The sequence below is a fragment of the Peromyscus maniculatus genome, chromosome 5 (genome assembly GCF_049852395.1).
Source record: "Peromyscus maniculatus bairdii isolate BWxNUB_F1_BW_parent chromosome 5, HU_Pman_BW_mat_3.1, whole genome shotgun sequence".
Classification (NCBI taxonomy): domain Eukaryota; kingdom Metazoa; phylum Chordata; class Mammalia; order Rodentia; family Cricetidae; genus Peromyscus; species Peromyscus maniculatus.
In genome coordinates, this window is record NC_134856.1 from 144,764,971 (window position 1) to 144,787,670 (window position 22,700).

At 40.2% G+C, this 22,700-nt stretch overlaps 2 protein-coding genes across 4 annotated transcripts in view; both read left to right on the forward strand.

Moving 5' to 3' along the window:
* The first annotated feature begins 3,890 nt into the window (after nt 1-3,890).
* The window catches only part of LOC102926194 (spermatogenesis-associated protein 31D3-like), a 29,046-nt gene continuing 10,236 nt past the window's right edge, over nt 3,891-22,700 (forward strand). Inside the window, exons 1-2 of one of the 3 annotated variants that reach the window (XM_076573586.1) lie at nt 3,891-4,025; nt 18,361-18,482. In XM_076573586.1, the coding sequence (XP_076429701.1) occupies nt 18,456-18,482 (27 nt within the window). In that variant the 5' untranslated portion in view covers nt 3,891-4,025; nt 18,361-18,455. Of the gene's footprint in view, nt 4,026-16,671; nt 16,800-18,360; nt 18,483-22,700 lie in introns of those variants that run through there. The other 2 variants (XM_076573585.1, XM_076573587.1) reach the window with 2 other exon arrangements.
* Nucleotides 6,762-8,477, forward strand: LOC121829850 (sperm motility kinase X-like). The gene has a single exon (XM_042278820.1). The coding sequence runs from the start codon at nt 6,762-6,764 to the stop codon at nt 8,475-8,477; it is 1,716 nt and encodes a 571-aa protein (XP_042134754.1).

Here is a 22,700-nt window from a genome sequence, read left to right on the forward strand (position 1 = left end):
CCTTGAGACAAGATTTGTCAATTGTCCTGGAGCCCACCGAGTCAGTTAGACTGGATAGCAATGAGAACCAAGGATTCTCTTATCTCTGCCTCCCCCAAACTGGATTACAAGCACATACCACCATGCCTGGCACTTTTTTGCAAAGGTTCTAGGGATCAAACTCAGGCCTTCATGTTGTTGAGGCAAGCATTTGACTGAATGAGTCACTACCCCAGGCTCTGAGTATTTATTGAATACTTATATATACACAAAGAGCTGAGAATGCACCTTGCCTATGAGGAGTTTATAGTTTTCCCAGAAAAATATCAATATATTGAGATACATGGCTTGATAGCTTTTTTCAAAAAGACATTCTCATCTTGCTTCCTCTGCATCTGGCTGGTGACTCCTGACTCCACCCTTCCTCTTCCCAGCATTCTCAGTTCAGCTTTCCCACCTAACTTCCTGCACAGCTACTGGCCAATCAACATTTTATTAAACCTATTCGAATGACAAATCTCTACAATGTAAAAGAGCATTATCCCACAGCATACTGGGACTTCCACTGGACAAAGTTTTTTGCTTTTTGTTTGTTTTTCAGTATGAGAGCAGCTATTTTAATTAAATGTGAGATATGGTTCACACACCACACATAGTGCACCTAGGAATATGCATTTGGGTAGGAGGTATCTACAGGAAATGGGCTGCTCTTGTTTGACAATATGAAGTATGATGGAGTACTTAATAAGGCTGACAATCACCAAATGATAGCATAGTTTCACGATGATCATATGAGGTATTAACCACAGGCATTTTTGTTATTTATTGCTGTCATTATGTACTTTTTTCATCCATGGAAATCTCTCAAAAACCATATTATTAGTTCAGATGACAAAAAATACTATTTCAGATTTGGGTAAAGCTTCTTAATGGTATTTTTTATTATATATGAAATTACATACCATTTCAGACTATGTCTTTCAATTTCTATGCTTATTGAAGTTGCAATTAATATTTATTTATCCTAATTTTTAACATGATTTTTATTGAATCTTTGGGAATTTCACATCATCCACACCAATCCCACTAATTTCTCAGTCTTTCCACATCTGCCCTCCACCCTTGTAACCTCCCTACCAAAAGAAAATAAAAAATAGGAAATAAAAATTAAAAGAAAAAAAAACTTTGCCAACCACTCTGCACAATGACCTGCTTCTCTATCAACCACAGCCTTCTATGCATGAACCATTCCACTCCTCAGGCTTTCCTGTCTCTCTATCACATATTCATTTGTCATAGTGGCATTAGAAGTTGTGGTGTATCACACAGTATACCTTTTTGCAAACAAACAGCTTTACTTGCAAATGTTCATTACAATGAGTCATTTGTCTAATTCAAGGCCTCTGGCTTCTGCTACACTATCAATACTGGAACCTCATCGAGACTCTCAGGTATCCCACTGTTGTCCTTAGTAGTGGAGATCCTGGGGCTATGGATCCGCAGGACCAGCCCCTTCATGTGCTTTAGCAGTTCCTAGATGGGTAGATGGGGTGGGACCAACTCAAAGCTATAGGTCTGGATGGTAGCTGAGTTTGTCATCCCATCATCTCTCCCACACCCACATCTCCTCAGCCAATTCTCCCATATAACAGTGGAAAGGGGTGGGGCCAACTCTCCTGGACTCACTCAGGCAAGGGGTGGGGACAGATTTCCTGAGCTCATGCCATTGGGGCCAGCTCTCCCAAGCCACACAGGTGAGGGATGGAGCCAGCTCTTCCAAGCCCAGGTTTCCACTGGTGCCACCCTGCTGTGGCCAGTGAGGGTCAGAGCCAGCTCAGTGAGGCCCTCAGACATTAATTTGGCTTCAGGCTGCAGTACAGACCACAGACCTCCTTATAGCCTTTGGGAGGATAAAGATTTTATGTTACACTGGAATTGCATTAGGAATAATGTGCAGTACATTATGATGTGATACACATTGTAATACATAGAACAGTCACTAATAACACAAAAATTTTTAACAATAAGCAAAGTATTAGCATGCTATACTGTAAGTTATTCAATAAAAAGGAAAAAGGGAACAAAAAGAAACCTTCCAAATAATATGGAATGCAAATTAAAAGTATCTGACAAATTCAACCATATGATGACATGAAATGTGAACATGATAAATATAAATCTGTATTTCAAAATGTGGAGATGAAAGATATTCTGTAAAATAATTTTGCATGTTTAAAAATTAGAAACAAAAAATAAACATATATAGTTTCTATATGACCCAGAAACTACTTGGAGCATTTATCTTGAGTAATGAAACTGTAACTTACACAAAACTCTATACATGAATGTTCTGTTAAAATATATTTATAATAGTCTCAGATTACAATAAATAAATGTGCCCTTCATCAGGTAAATGGACAAGTGGTGGTGCATGCCCATCATCAAGAAATACTCAAAAGAGAAACAATCATTGACAATCACTGATACATTCAGTGACCTGGATAATTCTTGTAAGAATTAAGGTGGAAAAAAAGGTTAAACTCTCCAAAGATACATACTTTATGATTATATTTCTATATCATTTTCAAAAGGAAATGTAAGACAGCTTAGTACTTGCCAGAGATTAGGGAGATTAGGAAGGCAGAAGTAGACATGAATATATTAATATATATCCTAAACAACAAAACATTCATGTTGACAGAACTGTTCATTTCTTGACTATAGATGTATATATATATGTTCACAGATGCATATGCCTACATGCATGTGAGTATAACCAAACCTATACAATCTAAATAAGACAGGTCTAATATCAGTGTCTCATTTGTCCTATAGCTTTATAAAAATATTAACACTATTAAAACTGTGGGAAAAAAAGGTAAAAAGGAACTCTAATATTTATTAAAGTCATATGTCATTTTACATAATCTCAAGAATTTAGGCTAAGATATTTTCAGAAAATAAATAAGAGATCCATTTGTTTGCATGAAACACACTTTAGTAGTGTCAATGAGACAAACAGGTCAAAGGTAAAGCATAGAGAGGTTTACTATCAAATCAGTGATCTGTCCATTACAACTTCTCTGGATAGGCAAGGGTATTAATGTGGTTAAAGATGAAGACTATGGGCATAACTGCAAGATCATGGTTGTCATTAGTTTTTCTCTGAGGTGCCCCAAGGAAGGGATAGACTAAATGTGGGGACCAATTGGACCCCCAGGACCATGTAAGGCAAAGCACCAGCAGCGCTGAACTTTATAGGGACAGAAAAGCCTTCCACACAGGGTAATTGGACTGCATAGTCTAACGTGCTTATTTTCTGGTGGTAGTCTGTCCCTGTAGTAGTGCCCCCCCCCCCAACCTGCCACCAGCTGCCACCAGCAAGTATGTTGACTTTTGCTCTGTCTTTTTTGGACCAAGTGTTAGACTATCTTGGGGGAAAAACCACTACTGTCAAAGTTAATGATTTGCTGGAAGCAAATGAAAACTCTGATCCTCAAAGAATAAGTCTATTTAGAAATGAATGGGGACTGAGAAAGGAAGAATATAGGCAGAAGGCAGTGTGATGGAGGAGGCGGGCCTGAACAGGCACATCCTCTGAGGCACAGAGCATGACAAGACTCAGTCTCTTATACTTCTTTCTCAGAATCTCCACCAGGAAGATTCTATAAGACAGAAAGGGAAGGAATACTCCCAAATTCATTCCACAAAGCCAATATTACCCTGATATCAAAACCAAATAAAGATATTATAAATAGAAAATATTATAAACTAATTTCCTCTCTACCAACAGGAAAAAGTCACATGATTTCAACCTGACCAATCAAAAGAGCCAAGCCCAACTGGCCAGTGTGATTGGTTAATATCTGGGCATGTGACCAATGAGGGCTCATAAGTCTGGATTCACAGTTAGAAGTGAGAATTGCCAAGACAGTCAGTTGCAGTTTTGCGATATGAGCTTTCACTACACGGACATCAGTACAGAGACTAGTAAGCAGAGGCCCAGATTCAGGAAGATGTTTCCTGGTCTCTTATCTAACGTTCAGGTACAGCCCTGCCCAGTGCCGTCAGCCATTGTACTTCCCTCTTTCATGAATCCTGTAATCAGCTTTGGCGGGTTGTCAAAGTCACTTTGGAATGGGTTTCATGCCATTGCCCTATGTTCTTACCAGTTGGTTCAATGGAGAACCAAAATGCTCTGAAAGCCTAGATTTTAAACTAATCCCAGGCTCTATGCAGCACTCTGTGAACAGTCTGGTGGCTAATCCCTGACCTCTTTCATATTTCTAATGGTTTCCCTTTGGTATTCAGATCCCCTGCCTCACCCATTGATAACAAATATGATAGAAAACAGTGATATTTGTGGAGCTGGATTATCCCATTTGACTCATCCCAGGTTCTGTCTAATTTCCTGATATGGCAAAATGCTGTGCTTCTTTAGGGCTGATTATGTTGCCCTTAATTCTGTTTATATGCTGTATATTGTCAGTTTGTGCATGTGGAACCATCTCTGCATTCTTGGATTTATCCATTTGGTCCTGAAGTATGGCCTTTTAAATGTATTGTTGAATTGTGATGTATTAAGTGCTCTCATTTAGGATTTTCACATCTGTGTTCACCAAGGAAATTAGTTTATAATATTTTCTATTTGTAATATCAGGGTAATATTGACTTTGTGGAATGAATTTGGGAGTATTCCTTCCCTTTCTGTCTTATAGAATAGTCTGTGAAGCATTGATGCTAATTCTTTTTTTAATATTCTGGTAGAATTTATCTGCTGATCTGTCCTGGGATTTCTTTGTGGTAGTTTTTTTTATTAATATTTCAATATTGCCCCTAGTTATTGATCTGTTTACATGTTTTGGTTTTTCTTATCTCAATTTGGGTAGATTGTATTATTCTAGAAATTAGTCCATTTCTTCCAGATATTACAATTGACTAAAATGATTTTTTTTGAGATTGTATTTTAATTTCAACATTTCTACCTTCCACTTCCTCCCTGCCAAACCCTCCCATATACTCTTCCCCACTCTGCTTCAAATTCATGGCCTCTTTTTTCCCATCAATTGTTATTGCATATATATATATATATATATATATATATATATATATATATATATTCCCAAATATTTGTTGGGTCCATATAATGTTACTTGTATGTTCGTTTTCAGGGCTAACCATTTGTACTGAATAACCAGTGGGTTGCCTCTTCCACTCCCAGATTTACTCAGTTATTTATGTAGGGTTGAAGCCTCATGGGCTTTTCTCCTTGCAGTTTGTCATGTTCATTGGTGTTCTTGTTCAGCTCACGTTTGGACTCTTATGTTGGTAAAACTTTATGGGTATAGCTTTCTGAGCTTCTGATGTTACTAAAAGGCACAATTTCACAGAAGACTCCCTGATCCTCTGGCTCTAACAATATTTCCACCACCACCCCCAGCCCCTTCCACAATGTTCCCCAAGCCTTTGTGGGTGTATCCATTGAGAGTAAGCTCCACAACTCTGCATATTGATTGGTTGTGGTTTTCTATGATGGTCTCTATCTGTTTCAAAGAGAAGTTTCTTTAATGAGGGGTGAAGACTACACTTATCTGTGGGTAAACGGACACATTTGTACTTTGTTGTTAGGGATTATGCTGGTTTAGTAAGTTAGTGGATGTAGATGTCCTCTAATAACCATGATTTCACTAGCACTGATTAGTTAGCACCAGACATGATATCCCTCTTGTTGAGCACATCTTAAGTCCAATTGGGGAGCCATTGGCTACCACCAAGGTGTGTGTGCCATTGCTGCGCCCATAGGGTTATCATGCTGTGCTGTTCATTGATACAGTTCATAGTGTCATAGCTGGGTGGAACTGTTGGTTGTCCCTATTTTGGGAAGTTTTCATGGTACCTCCTGGTACCATGAAAGCTAGTTCTTGGGGAGGGGAATTCAGGTCAATTTGAACTCAAAGACCTCTGAGTCCTGGTTTTGAAGTGCATAGTGTCTTCAGCAATAGGGGCTTGCCTTTTGCCTCTGGAAGGTAACCAAGGATAACAGCAATAGGCTATATATTTTGGATATTTTAGTATTCTCTTAGACAGCACTGGCCAACAACTCAAAAGAGGGCTTTTCATGTCTGTTATTGGGGTTTTTGTTAGGGAACACCATCAACACAGATGAAAAAAGTTCATTAAAACTATACATGTATATTTATACACTGAATTAAGTGCATTATAGGAATTTTTAAAGTAAATAGCTAATAGTATGATTCATTGTGACTTTTTTCAGCCATCCTTATTGTTATCTACCTCTCTTCTTATTATTATTTACCTCTCTTCCTTTCCCTAAAGATCCTTCCCTTTTCCCATTTTCTCTAATGAGCTTCTTGACTTCAGTGTTAGCTACAGTAACATCACCTTTGTTCATGTCTGATTTTTAATAATTTGTGTCTTCTCTCATTTGGTTAGTTTGAGTAAGGGTTTCCCAATTTTACTCATCCTTTCTAATAACCAATTCCTTATTTCTTTGATCCTTTGTGCTATTCTTTTGGTTTCTATATCATTAATTTTGTCTCTGATAATTATTACATTTTGCCATTCTCTGCTTTAGATTTGGTTTATTCTTTCATTTCTATGACCTTGAAGTGCATCATTAGGTTGATTTATCTTGCTTTTATTTACATGAATTTATTATGAATGTCTCTCATAGGCTTGCTTTTAATTTTTTTTTAAAAATCTAGTATTATAAATTGGTACTGAGACAGATAATATGTAACAGGAGAAGCGAGGAGGTAACAATGCATCAGGACCTGAAGGCAAGTTCCTCTGGGAAGGAGGTCCTCACAGATCATTACATGATCCTCAATACCCTTGGTATAGGCAGCTTTGCTGAAGTGAAACTGGCATGCCACCTCCGTACAGAGGTGCAGGTTGCTCTGAAGATTATGGAAAAGGACAAAAAGAAAGCTGCCTTGATCACAAATGAGGTAGATATCATGAAATTATTGAATCACCCTAATATAATTAAACTGTTCCATGTCATGGAAACTACTCAACAGATCTATATGGTTATGGAACTGGCCTCCGGGGGTGACCTAGCAGCCCGTATAGTGGAGGTGGGCTCCATGCAGGAAGAGGAGGCCCAACACATCTTCACACAGATGGTATGTGCAGTTAAGTACTGCCATGAGAATAGCATTGTACACAGGGACATCAAACCAGATAACATACTGCTAGATGGCAAAGGAAGCGTCAAGCTATGTGATTTTGGTCTAGCTACCAAAGTAACTGCTGGGCAGAAGTTGAAGATATTCTGTGGTACTCTCCCATACTGTGCTCCAGAGCTTTTCAATGGCCAAGAATATGACCCTAAGACGCCTGATATCTGGAGCATGGGAGTGGTACTATATATCATGGTGACAGGGTACCTCCCATTCAAAGCAACAACATATAAAGATATGAAGGTGGAGATGCAAGATCCACATTACTATATTCCACCAAAGCTTCCAGAACACATTGTTAACCTCATTGTGAAGTTGTTCACTATTGACTCTGAGCAGAGGCCCAAGATACATGACATTATGAAACATCTGTGGCTCAAGGACAGTAAAGAACTTCTAAAACTATCATCTTCCCTGGAGATGCTCCCTAGCAAACCAAACCTCAATATTGTGACAGCCATGTGGGTCATGGGCTACAGTCCCAAGGATATTAGAGACTCTTTACTTGAAAAAAAATTTGATAACATCATGGCAACTTATTTAATATTAAAACATCAGTCATTCTTGGGCAGCAACATACATCATCAAATTAAACCTATGCAATCTAGTGTTGCCACTATACCTTCATGTCTTCCCATAGCCCGCCTCCCCCTAAACAGCACAGGGAGTGAGCCTGCTCTTCCAACCCACACCTTTCTGGCAAAACACCCATTTCAAGAAAACGACAAGATTGCAATGAAGAAGGGGAGCAGAAGGCTCAGCATGCCTGACATCTTATGGTGTCAACAGAATGGGAACCTCTTTCCTAAAGTAGCACCTGAATATGGTCCTGTAGCTGCTCATCTCATGAGAAGCAGTTTTCAGGAGAGATGCATGACCTCCAAGGCTATGGCCTTTGGCAGCACATCCTCAGAAAATAATCTTTCTAGAAATCAGATTGCCCAGATGGCACCACAGAGTGAAACCAACCTGAAGGATAGCTCATCTCCCCAGAACACATCGTCTGTAATGAACTCCAAGGAGGCACCTCAAGGTGTTGCCACCACAGGCACTCGTCACAAGAGAAGGAACTCTTTCCTCTGTGAAACCTCTGAGCCAAGCTCCACTAGTACCCAGCCCCAAAGTGTGATCATAGCCTCTTCCCACAACATAAGGCAGTGCTGGAAGAGGGTGAAAAGGAGAGTAGTGAATTGTTTCCAAAGACTGTGCTGCTGCCTATTTCCCCAAAGGAGAAGCCATGCTTCCCAGAAGAAAGTGGCTCCAATAGAAAGAGAGGAGAATGGAGTCCCATAGAACCAGGTAGGTGGTGGACAAAAATACACTTCTATATTTTAATTCATGCATTTTCTAATGTTCTTTGCAAGTGACTTTCAATAATTATACACATTTATGGGACATGCAACTTATACCTCAAAAGGACAAGGCAACAGCTTCTTTTTGGGTGGAACATGAGAAAGTTGACCTGGACATAGACAACAGATAATGTTCACCAGTGGCTGCAGAGGCATTGAAGAATGGTTGACTAAAGGAAACAAAGGTTCAGAAGGGAGGAATCAGGTAGGAAGCTATGACACATCAGGGTTGTAAATTAATAATAAGTGCTGTATAGTTCAGTTGCCAAGAGAGTCACTTTCATGTGTCTTTCTACTTTTAAGTGATGAGACTTCATGGACACTGAGACATGGAGTGGGAAATCAGCCTGGTGTGGATTGAGACAGCTGCAGCATGAACCAGGCAGGAAGTCCAGATGACAAGTCACTAGGAAATCTGGATCAGGGCTTGTCTTCCATTTTATCCTCCTCATAGTGGAGACATGAGTAAAAGAATGCCCAAAGTTGTCTCTAGTCCTGTCTTAGTTACTTTCTATTGCTTTGATAAGATAATATTTCCAAGGCAACTTCTAAAAGAGTTTATAATAAGGGTTATACTTTCAGGGGGCCAGAGTCCATGATAATCATGGCAGGGAGCATGGAAGCAGACATGCAGCCATGGCCTTGGAGCAGTATTTGAAAGCTTATATCTTGATACACAAGCACAAGACAGAAAGAGCTAATTGGGACTTTTAAAACCGCAAAGCCTACCTCCAGTGATACAACTCCTCCAACAAAGCCATACTTCCTAGTCCTTGTCAAACAGTGGAGAACAAAGTAATGAAATATATGAGGCTCTGGGACCATTGGCCTCATCTAGGGGATAACCTCGAATGTTTGATAGGACACTCCCCTGTCTTGCTCTACTATATTTCCCTTCAGATTTCTTGGCCAGGACTTGATGAGAGGAAAGAGGGCTTCCCACAGGATAAAAGAATTCTTTTACCAGAAAGAATATCACAGCCTACCCACCTGCCCCAGAGCAGGTTAACCAGATAAGAATGTAGTCCCCAAGTAGCCCATTCTTCAAGCTGATGTTTACTTTGGTGTACATCTCTAAAGTGATTACATCTGAATTCACCTAGCATAGGTTGTGAGTCCTCTGCACTATCTTTAGAAAAGCCTTTGTCCCTTTAGAGGTTCAGTTTCTTCCATGAAACTAGTCTGGCAATAGCTCTCCTCACAGCTGTGCTAAGTTCAAAGAACAATCTTAGGTGAGGCCTTGGTCCCATATCAGACACTCACTGTGAGATGCTACAGTTATTGGTGATGACTGTGGAACTTAGGCTCCCAGTGTGACCAGGTTGGTGGATGACCTTCATGGAGTAATCATGAGGAGCAAGATAATATGTAGTTAGCAGGCAGTGGGATATTTGTGTTGGGCAATCTCCTGACATCTTTTTCAAGATAGGTAAATCCTGGGGCCCAACAGTATCTCTAAAGGGAGCTGCATCCCTTTGTCCTTCAGTCTCCCCTGGATACTGTTGGTTTAACTTCCTGTTTCCATCACCCTCCTTCTTTATCCCAGCCTTAGCCCCAGTACATGCTGGTTTGGTGATTCAGAAGAGGAAGGGGCACTTTTGTATAGGGACTGTTGGCTGGGAATATGAGTAAAGACTGGGTGGCCAGGAACACTTCAGCCTGAGAAGTTGGCATGGAGAAAGCAAAACTGTGCCTCAGGTGCAAAGCCACTGCCCAGCCCCAAAGATGGCTTTGGACCCCTGGATAAAAGCATCCCTATAGCCTCTAAAGGAGAGAGTATCATGGATCTGTCTACCCCCCACTCAAATTCTTCAGTAACTGGAAGATTGCCAGATGACACAGAAGAGTTGAGAGAGGACCATACTGGGCCCCTGACTTGGTTTCAGATACAGGTTCTGAACAGCACTTCTTTCACTATATTGCTAGTGATATCCATGAACTACAGATTACACCCATTAGGCATCAAGATTGAATCAGGGCATAGGTTCCTTCACTGGTTCTCCACCTGCTGTATCCAGGCCCACCAGCTCTTTAGCTCACTGCAAGCTCAACCTTTCTTGTCAGAGCCCTAGAAAGGTAGTCACATATGGCTATTTGATGACTGGCCCACCATCTGGCCACTCTGCCACTATGGGTTTTTTGCCAGACTCAAAGGCTTTTTCCCAGAATTCAAAGGAGACTCTATATTGGTGAAATTATTAAGACCACTCCACGTAGTTAAAAGGAAGATTTATTTAGTGGGTGACTTACAAATGAAGGGATAGGTAGATCGCAGGGGTCTGGGGAAGGTGTATCGCAGTCCAGCCATGTTCTCTGGAGCTCTGCTCAGTCAACCTCCACCCTCTAGGGTCCAAGAACAGAGAGTGCTCCCCCATCCAGGTCTCGGGTCTCCAGATGCCTCCCTTGGCCCCGCCTCGTAGGTGTGACAGTTGCCAGAGTCTCAATGGGGGTTGGAACTTCCAGATCCAAACTGAAATGGCTACCCACTACAATTCTACAACCAGTAAAGGAACTAATCTGAAGTATAAGGAATGAGTCTACGCACTGTGCTCTTTCAGTCCATGTCTCTTTATTGTTCTAAGTAAGTTCTATCTGCTGTTCTCTCTTTGTTCTACCCTGAGTCTTTCAAGTTCCCAGTTTTTATATACATACAATCAGCAATTCTCTGGCCAAAGCAAGGTCACAAGGCTTGAATTCTTTCAGGGTCATAAAAGGCTGATAAGAGTTTACATCAGGCAGTGACTGTCAGACTTTCTTTATGACTCAAGGAGGGAGTGACTAGTAAAAGCCTCAATGAACTCTTAAAGGGAATGGGTCAATTGAGAGGGAGAGAGACCTTAAATCAATAAGCAAGTCTAAGATGTGAAAGGGGGATCTGTGTGTAATATTGCATTCCTAAGTATGGTTAGATAATAAGCTAATTAATTAGCCAAGGTAAAAGTAAGTACAACGTGTTAAGTATTTGTTAGTGTGAGGTTAGCTTGGGGCATCACTTTCCTATCTGCTGGTATCGTGAGCCCAGTGCACACTTGTTCCCTGTCTCTCTAAGGCTGTGAATCATGTTGTAATTCTATGACCTTGGGTGTCAAAGAATGTCTCAAATGAAATACTTTTGTCTGGACACTTAACATTGACCAAATGCCTGCCAATGAAGATAATTGCAGGAAGGCAGAACTCTACATTTACATTGGAGAAAGGAACAAAGATCTGGGACTGTGTGACTGCTTTCACACATAGCTGGGGGATGTTATCCAAATACCCCAAATGCATAGGGGAAATTGTGCCCAATAAATGATCAAATAGTGCTGAACTGTGGGAAATGAATCCCAAATTTGTAACAGATGGGAAAAGACTACAGCAAGAATCCACAGCAAGAAAACAGCCAATTCATTCAAAAGTCAATAATTCCAAAATGTTTTATGTGATGGTTTCCTCCAGTAGAATCCTTAATTCTAATGGGTTGACCTTAACAAATGATGGCTAATAATTACTGCATAATCCTGCAGCCTGTAATAGCTCATGATAATGGCTCCTGACACTTCATAGTCTTTTCCAGGCACACATGATCTTGTCTCCTCGCATCTGGTGTATAAACAAGCTCCTACACTTGTTCCTACTCCACAGAGAGAATCTTGGTTTTTCACTTTGGCTAATCTGTTGAGATGATACTGTTTCACTTTGTAAAGGTAAAGATATCTTACCAAGTCTGGACACAATAACCTACACATGGCCAGCAGCCATAGGACCACTTTATGTCCAGAGGTCCCTCCCTTTGGGAATATACCTATAAATAAACTTGGATTGCTATGGGGCTAGGATTGTCATGTGGAAGGGTCAACATAGGATCCCTTCTTAATCAAATTTCTGCAATACCTATGATCCTTCTGGGTGGAAATTGGCTCCCTTCAATGAAGGCTACACACCTTTGAATGAATTCAAGGGCTAATTTGTGGGGTTGTCACTGCTAAAGGTGTTACTGAACTCACTAAGTAATAACCTTAGCAGAAGACAAGTTTCTGGGTCTGTTCTTGCCTTGGCATTGGCCCCATTATAAATAAGGGAAAATATAGGTCTTTAAAACTTGAAGCATATGTTGAACAGATGTGTAGGTGAGAGGATGTATCCAACACGATGTGTCCAACAGGGCTTGATGCTAACATATTATGTGGGTAAGAAAGAAGGTTCCAGCAGTGTACATGTGGTAGCAGTGAAGGTGGAGTGGGTGGTCTTTAGCAGAGCCTGATACCTGGCAGTGTATGTGGTGTATCTCCAGAGGTTGTTCCAGCAGAATTGTCAAGTAGGGTATTATGCCTAGGACTGAATTGTGGTTGTGGCCTTAAATGGGGATTATACAGAAAGACTTGATATATAGAAGTTTATATGGGAAGGATGCAGTGGGGTGTTCAATATGGCCTAAAGGATACCTAACAGGGCCTGATTAGTACTTTATATGGGGGGAAAGGGGTTCCAGCAAGACTTAACATGTAGCTTATGTGGTGGTGACAAGGTAGAGGTGGACACTGTTTATCAAGGCCTTATATCTAGCACTTTATGTGTAATGAAGTGAGATTGTCCAGAGGGCCCTGAAACATAGCAGTGTATGTGGGATTTCATGGGGATTGGCTATACATTGGGGCCTGATTCCTAGCAGTGTGTGTGTAGTATTGGCAGTGAACACAGGTTGTTTGATAAGGGCTTATACCTCAAGGTTTATGTGATGTGGTGGGTCCGGAGATGTTCTGCAGGATCTGAACCTAGCAGTGTATGTGGGGCTTTGCCTAAGGGCAGAGTGCATATCAAGGCATGACAACTAGTAGTATATTTCTTTTGGAAGCAGAGGCATGAGGTTTTTCAATAAAGTCTGATAACTAGTGTTGTAAGTTGTACAGCAACTTTGGTGGGGTGACCAATGAGGTCTGATACCTAGAAGTTTATGTGAGTCACCAGAAGACAGGTCACCAGCATGGCATAAAAACCAGCAAAGCAATTTGGATCAGCAATAGATAAAAGCATGTCCAGCACATATGAATTTACAAGCTTCAGTCCTTGTTGCTCCACCCCACATACACTGATAGGTATCAGGCCCTGCTGGATACCCCCTTGCAGCCCTATATATACTGCTATGAATCAGGTCCCACTGGATTCCTGCCCACCACTTCACACATTATGCTAGGTATCAGGCCTTGCTGGACATATCCCCTTGCTCATCTCACCATTCATAAATACAATGATTCATATCATGTCAAAACCCTCAACCCAACCCAAAAGGAGGCATTATAAGCCATGACATTTTAAATAGAATACTTAGTACTCATTAAGAAGAGATTTTATACATTAAGCCCATGCATTACAGAAGAGAAGGGAACCTCTAGGAAAAGAGCAGTATACATGCACACATGGGTGTTGGCTTCTTAACAGAAGGCACTTTTTCTTTTAGAGTATCAGGAGTGCCTTCACTCCTGTTGATCTCTGGATTCAGTTGCTAGCCAGGACCTGATACACAGGAGTAAATAGTGGTAGCTTATTTACTGCCAGTCTTAGGATTTCTTTTATTGTTGTGAAGAGGTAAGACCATGGCAAGTCTTATAAGGAAAACGTTTAATTGAGGCAACTCACAGTTTCAGAAGATCAGTCCATTATCATCGTGTTGGGGAGCATGGCAACAGGCAGGCACGCAGGCATGGTGCTAGAGAAATAACCAGGAGTCCTACATCTTGCAGGCAACAGGCAATCACCTGTGACATTGGGCAGTATCCTGAGCATAGGAAACCTCAAAGCCCACCCCCAGAGTGACACACTTCCTCCAACAAGGCCACATCTACTTCAACAAAGCCACACCTTCTAGTAGTGCCACTCCCTCTGAGACTGTGGTGGCCAATTACATTAAACTACCACACTGCCATATTCCTCAAGGGAAAAAAAAATAATTAGGAACTGTGTAGCTTTGGCTGGTCCAGAACTTGATGTAAACCAAGCAGTTCTTGCATTTAAAGAGATCCTCCTGCCTTTGCTTCCAGAGTACTGGTATTAAATGCATGTGCTGTACCCAGCCTTTTCCTTTAGGCCACCAACCAGCTCCCACATCATGACACAGAGACTTCTTATTAGTTATAAATGCTCGGCCTAGCTTAGTCTTATTTCTGGCTAGCTCTTTTAAATTAACCTGTTTCTCTTTATTTACCATTTGCCTTGGGCTTTTTACTTTATTCCTTTCTTTCTGTATATCCTACTTTCACTACTTCTCATGTCTGGCTTCTTGCCCCAGGTGTCTCCCTTGTTCTCTCCTCTGCTTTCTTCTCTTGTTCTTCCTCTCTTCTCTTCTCGAGCCTAGATTTCTCCTCCTATTTATTCTCTCTCCCTGCCAGCCCTGCCTATCCTTTCTCTGTACAGCTATTGGTTATTCAGTTTTTTTATTAGACCAATCAGGTGCCTTAGGAAGGCAAGATGAGACAGATGCAACACATCTTTACATAACTAAACACACATCTTTTTTTTTTTTTTTTTTTTTTTTTTTTTTTTTTTTGGTTTTTCGAGACAGGGTTTCTCTGTGTAGCTTTGTGCCTTTCCTGGAACTCACTCTGTAGCCCAGGCTGGCCTCGAACTCACAGAGATCCGCCTGCCTCTGCCTCCCAAGTGCTGGGATTACAGGCGTGCGCCACCACCGCCCGGCTTAAACACACATCTTTACATAATTAAACAAATACAGGGGCTGGAGAGATGGCTCAGAGGTTAAGAGCACCGGTTGTTCTTCCAGAGGTCCCGAGTTCAATTCCCAGCAACCACATCGTGGCTCACAGCCATCTGTAATGAGATCTGGCGCCCTCTTCTGGCCTGAAGGGATATATGCAAGTAGAACACTGTATACATAAAAAATAAAAAAATAAAAAAACTTAAAAAAAAACAAATACAGTATAAACAAAAGTAACACACCTTTACACAGTTAAAGTAATATTCTGCAGCATAACCAAATGTAATACATCTTTACCTAGTTAAAATAATATTCTACAACATTGTGCCACCACATCCTACCTAAGACTATCTTTTAGAAGTAAAGTGAGGCTTGAAAGAGAAGTGCTACCATGAATCTTCTGTGGACAGAAGACAGTGAGATGTGAAATACAGGCATTTGCAGGCACATCCCTAAAAACATGGCACAGCACATGCAGAGGATCCATCCTTAACCCTGCTCTCATGGGATCCCCAATCTGGATTCAGTGTGAGCAGCTTTTCAGTACTTATAAAGCATGAGTCCCAAGACTCCAAGCCTGACCAACCAGCAGAGACAGTCATGTCAGATTTGTGTGATTAGCTAATGTCAATATGACCCATCAGGTCACAGAGATCAGGACTTACAGCTGAAACCACAGTATGGGGGAGGGGAGAGTTGTTGAGACAGTTGATAAACATCTTGTATTGTTGAAGGCAAAGCTTTCACTACAAAGACACTACCAGTGCAGAGACAGTAAGCAAAGCCCTAGATTTAGGAAAGTTGCTTCTTGATTTTATACAAAACTAAGATACACACTTGCTTGACACCATCTGCCGTTACACTGCTTTCATGAATCCTTCATCCTATTTTATTTAATGAATTAAGTTTTATACAGTTGTCCACTGCCTCTACAGGCTGGCTCACTGGAGTATCATAAGATAGTGAAAATCTTGAACCACCTGCAGCCTCAGCAAGCACTTTGTGGACAGTCTGTGGTGGCTCAGACACCCAGGCCCCTGATTTTCATGTCTCTAATGGTCTCTCTTTTTTATCTGGGTTCCCACCCCCACCCATGTGCTTGCTACTCAGGAGATATACTCTTATCTTTGACTTGCTACTTGCAAGAAGAGAAGCAGTGATTAATAGGCCCATGAAACCAGCATAGACACCAGATGCCTGCCTATATGTTCCTCACCCTACTTAAGGGAACCGATGAACCCACTAGCAGCTGCAGTCTCAGAACCTTTATATACATTGCTCTAGCATAGCCCATTGATGTTCATCTCACAGTGGAGGAAAATGAGTCTCAAGCTTAATAGCTTTCTCTTGGGGTCAGAGAAAATTTGGTCAGAGCAACCTGTAAATTGTGAGCCAGGTCTTTTAGTTCCAGTCACAATGCCTATAGTGACAACAGGCTGAGTTCCATAGAGTTCAGAGGTCAACTCCAAAGCTCTAGGTGGCCATCTTTTCTATACTTGGTTCTGAAGGTTCTTTTGGAGTACATGTTCTGCACGGAAGCTTATTTTCAGAATTCTTCACCCTGTATCGGCATAAGTGAGTTGGGATGTGGGAAGACAGAGTGCACATGTCCAGGCATTATTATTGGGGGACCCCCTGGCCATCTTCTTTTGGGAAATTCTACCAAGACAGCAGCAAGACCAACCAGAATAAGAATGCCCTGAAGATGGAGACCTATATGTGTGATACCTTCTGTCTATAGCTGTACTGGTAGTTTATAAGACAATGTAATGGAATGCTGAAGGCTCTCATCTATGGGGGAAAAAGCCTAAATAAATACACACAAGACTTAAAGGAGTGAAGAAATATTTATTATCTGAAGCATATAAGGAGTGCCTGGGTGTTACATCTAAAGCAAAGTTCTCCTAGAAAAAAATAAATAAATAATTAAAAAAAAAACATGGGAATTTTATTTTGGAAGCCCATGCATATTCATACAGGTGTGGATTCATTCCTGAACATGCTTAATAAGGGAATACAGTGCACTCTTGAGCATGTTCAGTAAAGGAGTACACTACAACTATTAAGGCCTGGTTCATAGTGCCATGGTTGCTCAGGTGAGTGTATTAGCCCAGGCCGGGAAGCCTGGGCAACCTTTATATAAGGCACAGTGATCATCAACTGTCTCAGGCCAGGTTGTAAAATGAAACACACAAATCCATCAAAACTGTGAGGAGAGATGTGTGCCAGGTATTTCCATCTTTGTCTCAACAAGGCATACAAATAAGCTGAAGTTTCTGCAGCATATTTTAAGTTACTGTTTGTGGCTTATGGCCCACCAACATTCTGTAATGCATTTAGGCATCAAAGTACCTTTTAGATGTATTGTTCATCTCATTTCCAGATTAGGAGCTGAGGGTCAGTGAAGTTCTGTAATCAACACAAGGTCACAAAGTAAGGACAAAGCTGGGCTGGGTAGGAATTGGAAATTCCTAGATCTAGCAAGTCTTCCACAGTTCTGAAATCTACCCTCATTTCTGACCCACATCAGCCATAAGATACTGCCCTCTGCTACACCTACACATAGATCCACAAATTCCAGTGAGCCTCTTTGACCCTTGAATGAAGCTCCAGGAAGCTGGAATACAAGCTAGAGGAATTTGGGCCAGCTTTCTCAGCACTTCAGTGCCCAGAATTTCTGGGAGAAAAGTCGTGTAATAGGTGAGATAGTCCATGCCCAAGATTCACTGTGAAAAACCCTTTCCTGGCCCATTGCTGATTATATCACTAAAAAGGCCTGCCTAAACCCTTTAGGAACCAAAGAAATCTTTATTTTCCCAGCAGTTAATTTCTACTGCAAAAAAACAGGATATGAAGAATTCAGATGACACGAGAATTCTGCTTCCTTATTAAATTGTGGTTTGAATGTCCTTTCTCTTTATCATTTGCCATTTGGTTAGTGTAGGAAGTAAATGCTTTCATTATAAATACAATTAATTCTCCACACATGACCAGATACAGAATAGGTAGGCCTCATATCATCTGTCATGTTTGAAACCATAAAGTATATCCCTAACCTTTCATTTTGTTCTCAAATTTTAATGCAAGAGCTATCTAGAATTGACCTTTTTACTTCCCATATCCTTGTGTTTCTCAGTCTACTAGAGTCTGACTTTCATCTTCTTCACTCCACCGAACCTCCTCTGGGCAAGACCATCAATCTACTTAATCCTAAAGCATCATCTTGTTCTCATGTACTGGACTTCTAGGCTGTATCTGGTATTTTCTTTGATATCCTACTTTACCATTGCTGCTGTTGACAGATCTTACTCTGCTTACTCCTTGAATGTGACATTTCTTTGTCATATTGAATCTTGGGTTAAAATGTCAGGTTTCTCTTTGTATGTAATGAATACCAGTAAAGATCTGGGAAATGGGGAGAGCAGAAGGTTTAACATTGAATTTGTGTTCACTCTTGTTTGAAGTATATTTTTTCATGAACAAGAAAGGATTGGACAGCAAAAGCTGAAGATGTCTAAGAGTAGAAACTTAAGTAAAACAGTCCCAGAACCAGGGAACCAAGCTTCACTCAGCTGAAGGAATAAAGTTGACTTCCCCCATTAACATTAGAGTCCAGTTTCATAGTCTCAGGAACTATACAGAGCTGGAAACTTTCTCAAACCTCCCTATCTCCAGATCACTTATGAAGAAGTCTCACTGAGGGCATATCCACTGGTAGCCAGGCCCTGAGGGCTTCCTCACATGGTCGCCTCCTTCAGAGCCCCCAGAACTTGGGGTTATTTAACTGTTGTCAAATAAATTAGTGATGTGATGGCTGTCACTTCCACTAATACTCCTTTGATAAAGCAGATGGGCATAGAGGCTCCTTAAATGTGGGCAATGCAGAGTCAGTGGGTATGCTGAGGGAGAATGTAGTGGGTGGAGAAGAGCATTCAGAATCCTCTCTAGCACTGAGTATATTTGTAATTGGAGAAGTGATTTTCATCCTCTGGGAATAACCTTTATGAGCAAAAGATGTGTCTATGTTTTCCTTCCATTGGCTCCACTGAGGACAGGTGTTACAGTATGATACAAAATATTAAATGAATATTTTTACACACTTCCTATGAAAAGTGGTATATACAGTGTGGACATTTTTATTGCTCTGTAAGAACTTATGTGACTTTTGGGCCCTTTTTCTTCCACACCAATTTAAGGATCCTCTGTCAAGTACATTGGGATAATTTGTTGATTTTTATGATGTACTTATTAACATTCATAGAATTTTGCTTATGTCAATTTTTTTCTTGTGCTAATATATTAAATCCTTATAATCATTAAGGTCTTAATTTGTGTCCTTTAACTGTTAATTTTCTTATTATATGTCTTGAATTCTTTTAGTTTAATTCTAAGGGCTTTGTCTATAGTCACCTTTCAGTTCACCATAAGGTTGATATCTGTTGGAGTCTGAATATGTCCCATGATGCTTAATGAGAACTATGAGAGCAGATACTAAAGTGGTTCATTCTTACCATTTCATTTAAAATGATAATATCAAGAATTCTCACTTCATAAGGCTAAGATGTAAATATCAACCATTATTCTGAACTGCTATGAGTAATCTTTGTACACTCTAAATATGTATTACTCTCATTGGTTAATAAAGAGCTGACTGGCCTATAGTTGAGCAGGAAGAGATTGGGTGGGATTGCCAGAGTAGGAGGGCACTGGGAAGAAAAAAGGGGAAGTCTGAGGAATGACAAGGAGATGTAGAGAGAAGCAAGATGAACATGCTATGCTAAAAGAAGGTACTGCCGCATGGCAGAGGGTAGATAAGAAATATGGGTTAATTTAAGTTGTAAAGCTAGCTAGTAATAAGCTGAAGCTATTAGCCAAACATTTATAATTAATATTAAGTCTCTGTGTGGTTATTTGGGAGCTGGCCAGTGGGACAGAAAAGTCTACCTCCTATACTGAACATTTAAGAGAAGCAGAGGGAAACAGATTTATTAAAAGCTCACTTTGTACTTGGCAATACATTAGAAACTTATATGTAAACTTAGCTTTAGATCCTGTCAAAAACATTCAAGAGTTGTTTCTCATATCTTAATTTTTTAGAAGAAAATAAATTCAGAGACATTAAGTGACTTGATGGGAGCCATCTAATTGTGGAGTCAGTATTCAAACCCAGGACTACTTTACCAATTCTGTGTTTTTATTACACTCTGTTTCAAATGAGTAAAATTTCCTGAGCTAAGAAAACATGGATTTCTTTAAACTTAAAAATAGAAAATAGCCACTTTAATCCCATCAAATAACCCTAGAGAGCTATACAAGTGCTGCCTACAAGCCAACAGTTTTTAATATTATTTGGTACTGAAAGGATAGTTTGATTTACAAAATATTAGATTCCTGAAAATTCTAGGCCATTCTACTTTTCCTTGTTAGTCAGTTTAGCAGGCGCCCCAACACCCAGGATTTGGTCAAACTCAATATCTGATCAGATACCTTATCTTCATCCATCCTGCAGGTTATGTCTAGTAGCCTTGGCCTGTCAAGACTGGCCTGTTAGGCTGGTTAGCCAGAATCCTCTTCTGTTTCTTCTTGATTATTTTCTATTGTTTGACTATACCCTGTTCATTGTCTTTAAATTCGCAACTCATTTAATCCCTGCAAAATTCCTTTATAGTGGTCCCTATACCTCTTGTGATATTTACACATAGTCATCCTTACTGTTTGCTTAAAAAGTATTATTAAATAATTTTGTATTAAATTAACAAAATCCAGGGTCACCAATGTGAAGACAGAGTTGAGAGACTTCATGGGACCCACCCCCCAATATCACAGAACCAGTGTGCAGTTTATATATGATGCACCTATTTACATGCATATAGTACTACTGTTACTACTATTACTATTACTACTAATAATAACATAATTTATTCCTCTTCCATCTTGGGATCTGTATAAAAGCATTTTTGTTACTTCATGTCATTTTTATCTTGATTAATATATTATAGTTCATTTGTTATTTTCTTTTAGAATATAGTATATAACATCTCAGATTCTGCTATAGCCCCAAATATATAGGTTATTTTAAGACCTCTAACCAAAACCCCCAGAAAATGGACTTGTTCAAAGAGAAATGAAACAAAAGAAAAATAGCAGGTAGGCTTCAATGGACGAAGGCACAATGCCAATAAACTGGACTGAGCTGGTTCTTGTGTCAAGACTTGATTCTTGGCATAATGCATTCTCAAACCCCTCAGGAAGAAGTTAAGAGCATGAAGGGGGTGCCAGCCTAATGCTTAGATTGAAGACAGCACATCCTATGAAGGTGTCATCTATGATTGAGAATCTCCTTCTACTTCCCCTTTCAGTAGCCTGGCAATTTCCCTACAGAAGGTGCCCTTCACAGCATGGAACCATTTGCCTTGACATACACTTTAGGAGACTTGCTCCACTGTGTTTATTTAAGAATGTATTTCAAATATTAGTGGTTTTACTTCTAGACTTCCATCTATGTTATACTTTCCCTGAGTTAAAGAAGAAATGCCAATTGTCCAATTTTAAGACATCATAAATCTTCAGTCATTGAAGAATATTAGTAACAGAAAAGAAATAGACATATGTCTCCATGTCTATGTCAACCAACACAAAAATACTGTGATGGGCTGTGATGGGGCTGGAGAGATCACGCAGCAGGTAAAAATACTTACTGCATGAGCATGAGGACCTGAGTTCAAATCCCCAGCATCCACATAAAAATCTGGGTGTGGTTGCACACATTCCTGCAACCCTAACACTGTAGGTGATCGAGACAGGTGTATCATTGGGACTAATTGACTGCTATCTTAGAACTAGGTCCAATGAGAAATCCTATATCAAAGTAATAAGAGTGATAAAGCAAGATGCCCAACTTCAATGTATGGGCATGCACACATAAGTGCATATATAACACACACACACACACACACACACACACACACACACACACACGAGAGAGAGAGAGAGAGAGAGAGAGAGAGAGAGAGAGAGAGAGAGAGAGAGAGAGAGAGAGAGAGAAATTTTCATGGATCACCACTCCACCAAATATTAAATATTGCCAATGACTATTTTTAGAGTGTTGTGGAATACAAAGAATTTTAAATTTACCATTCAACTCGAAGTTCAGAGTTCAGTATTAAGTATATTCCCATTATAGTACACTGAGTTCCAAAGTCTTATCATTTTGCAAAACAAACTCTATTTCTGTAAACAATAGTTCCCCATTTCTTCCTTCCAAATCCCTGGCAACAAGAATTCAGTTTTCAGTTTTCTCTCTTTGAGTTTTACATACAGGAATCATATAGTATTTGTTGCTTTGTAACTCATTTATTTTGTGTAATTGATGTCAACAAAGCTTATCAAAGTTAATGCACTGTAGCTAGAGTTTTCCTGCCTGGCCCACAGTCAGGACAAATCTCTGTCACCTGCCAGTCCTACAGCCGCTCAGAC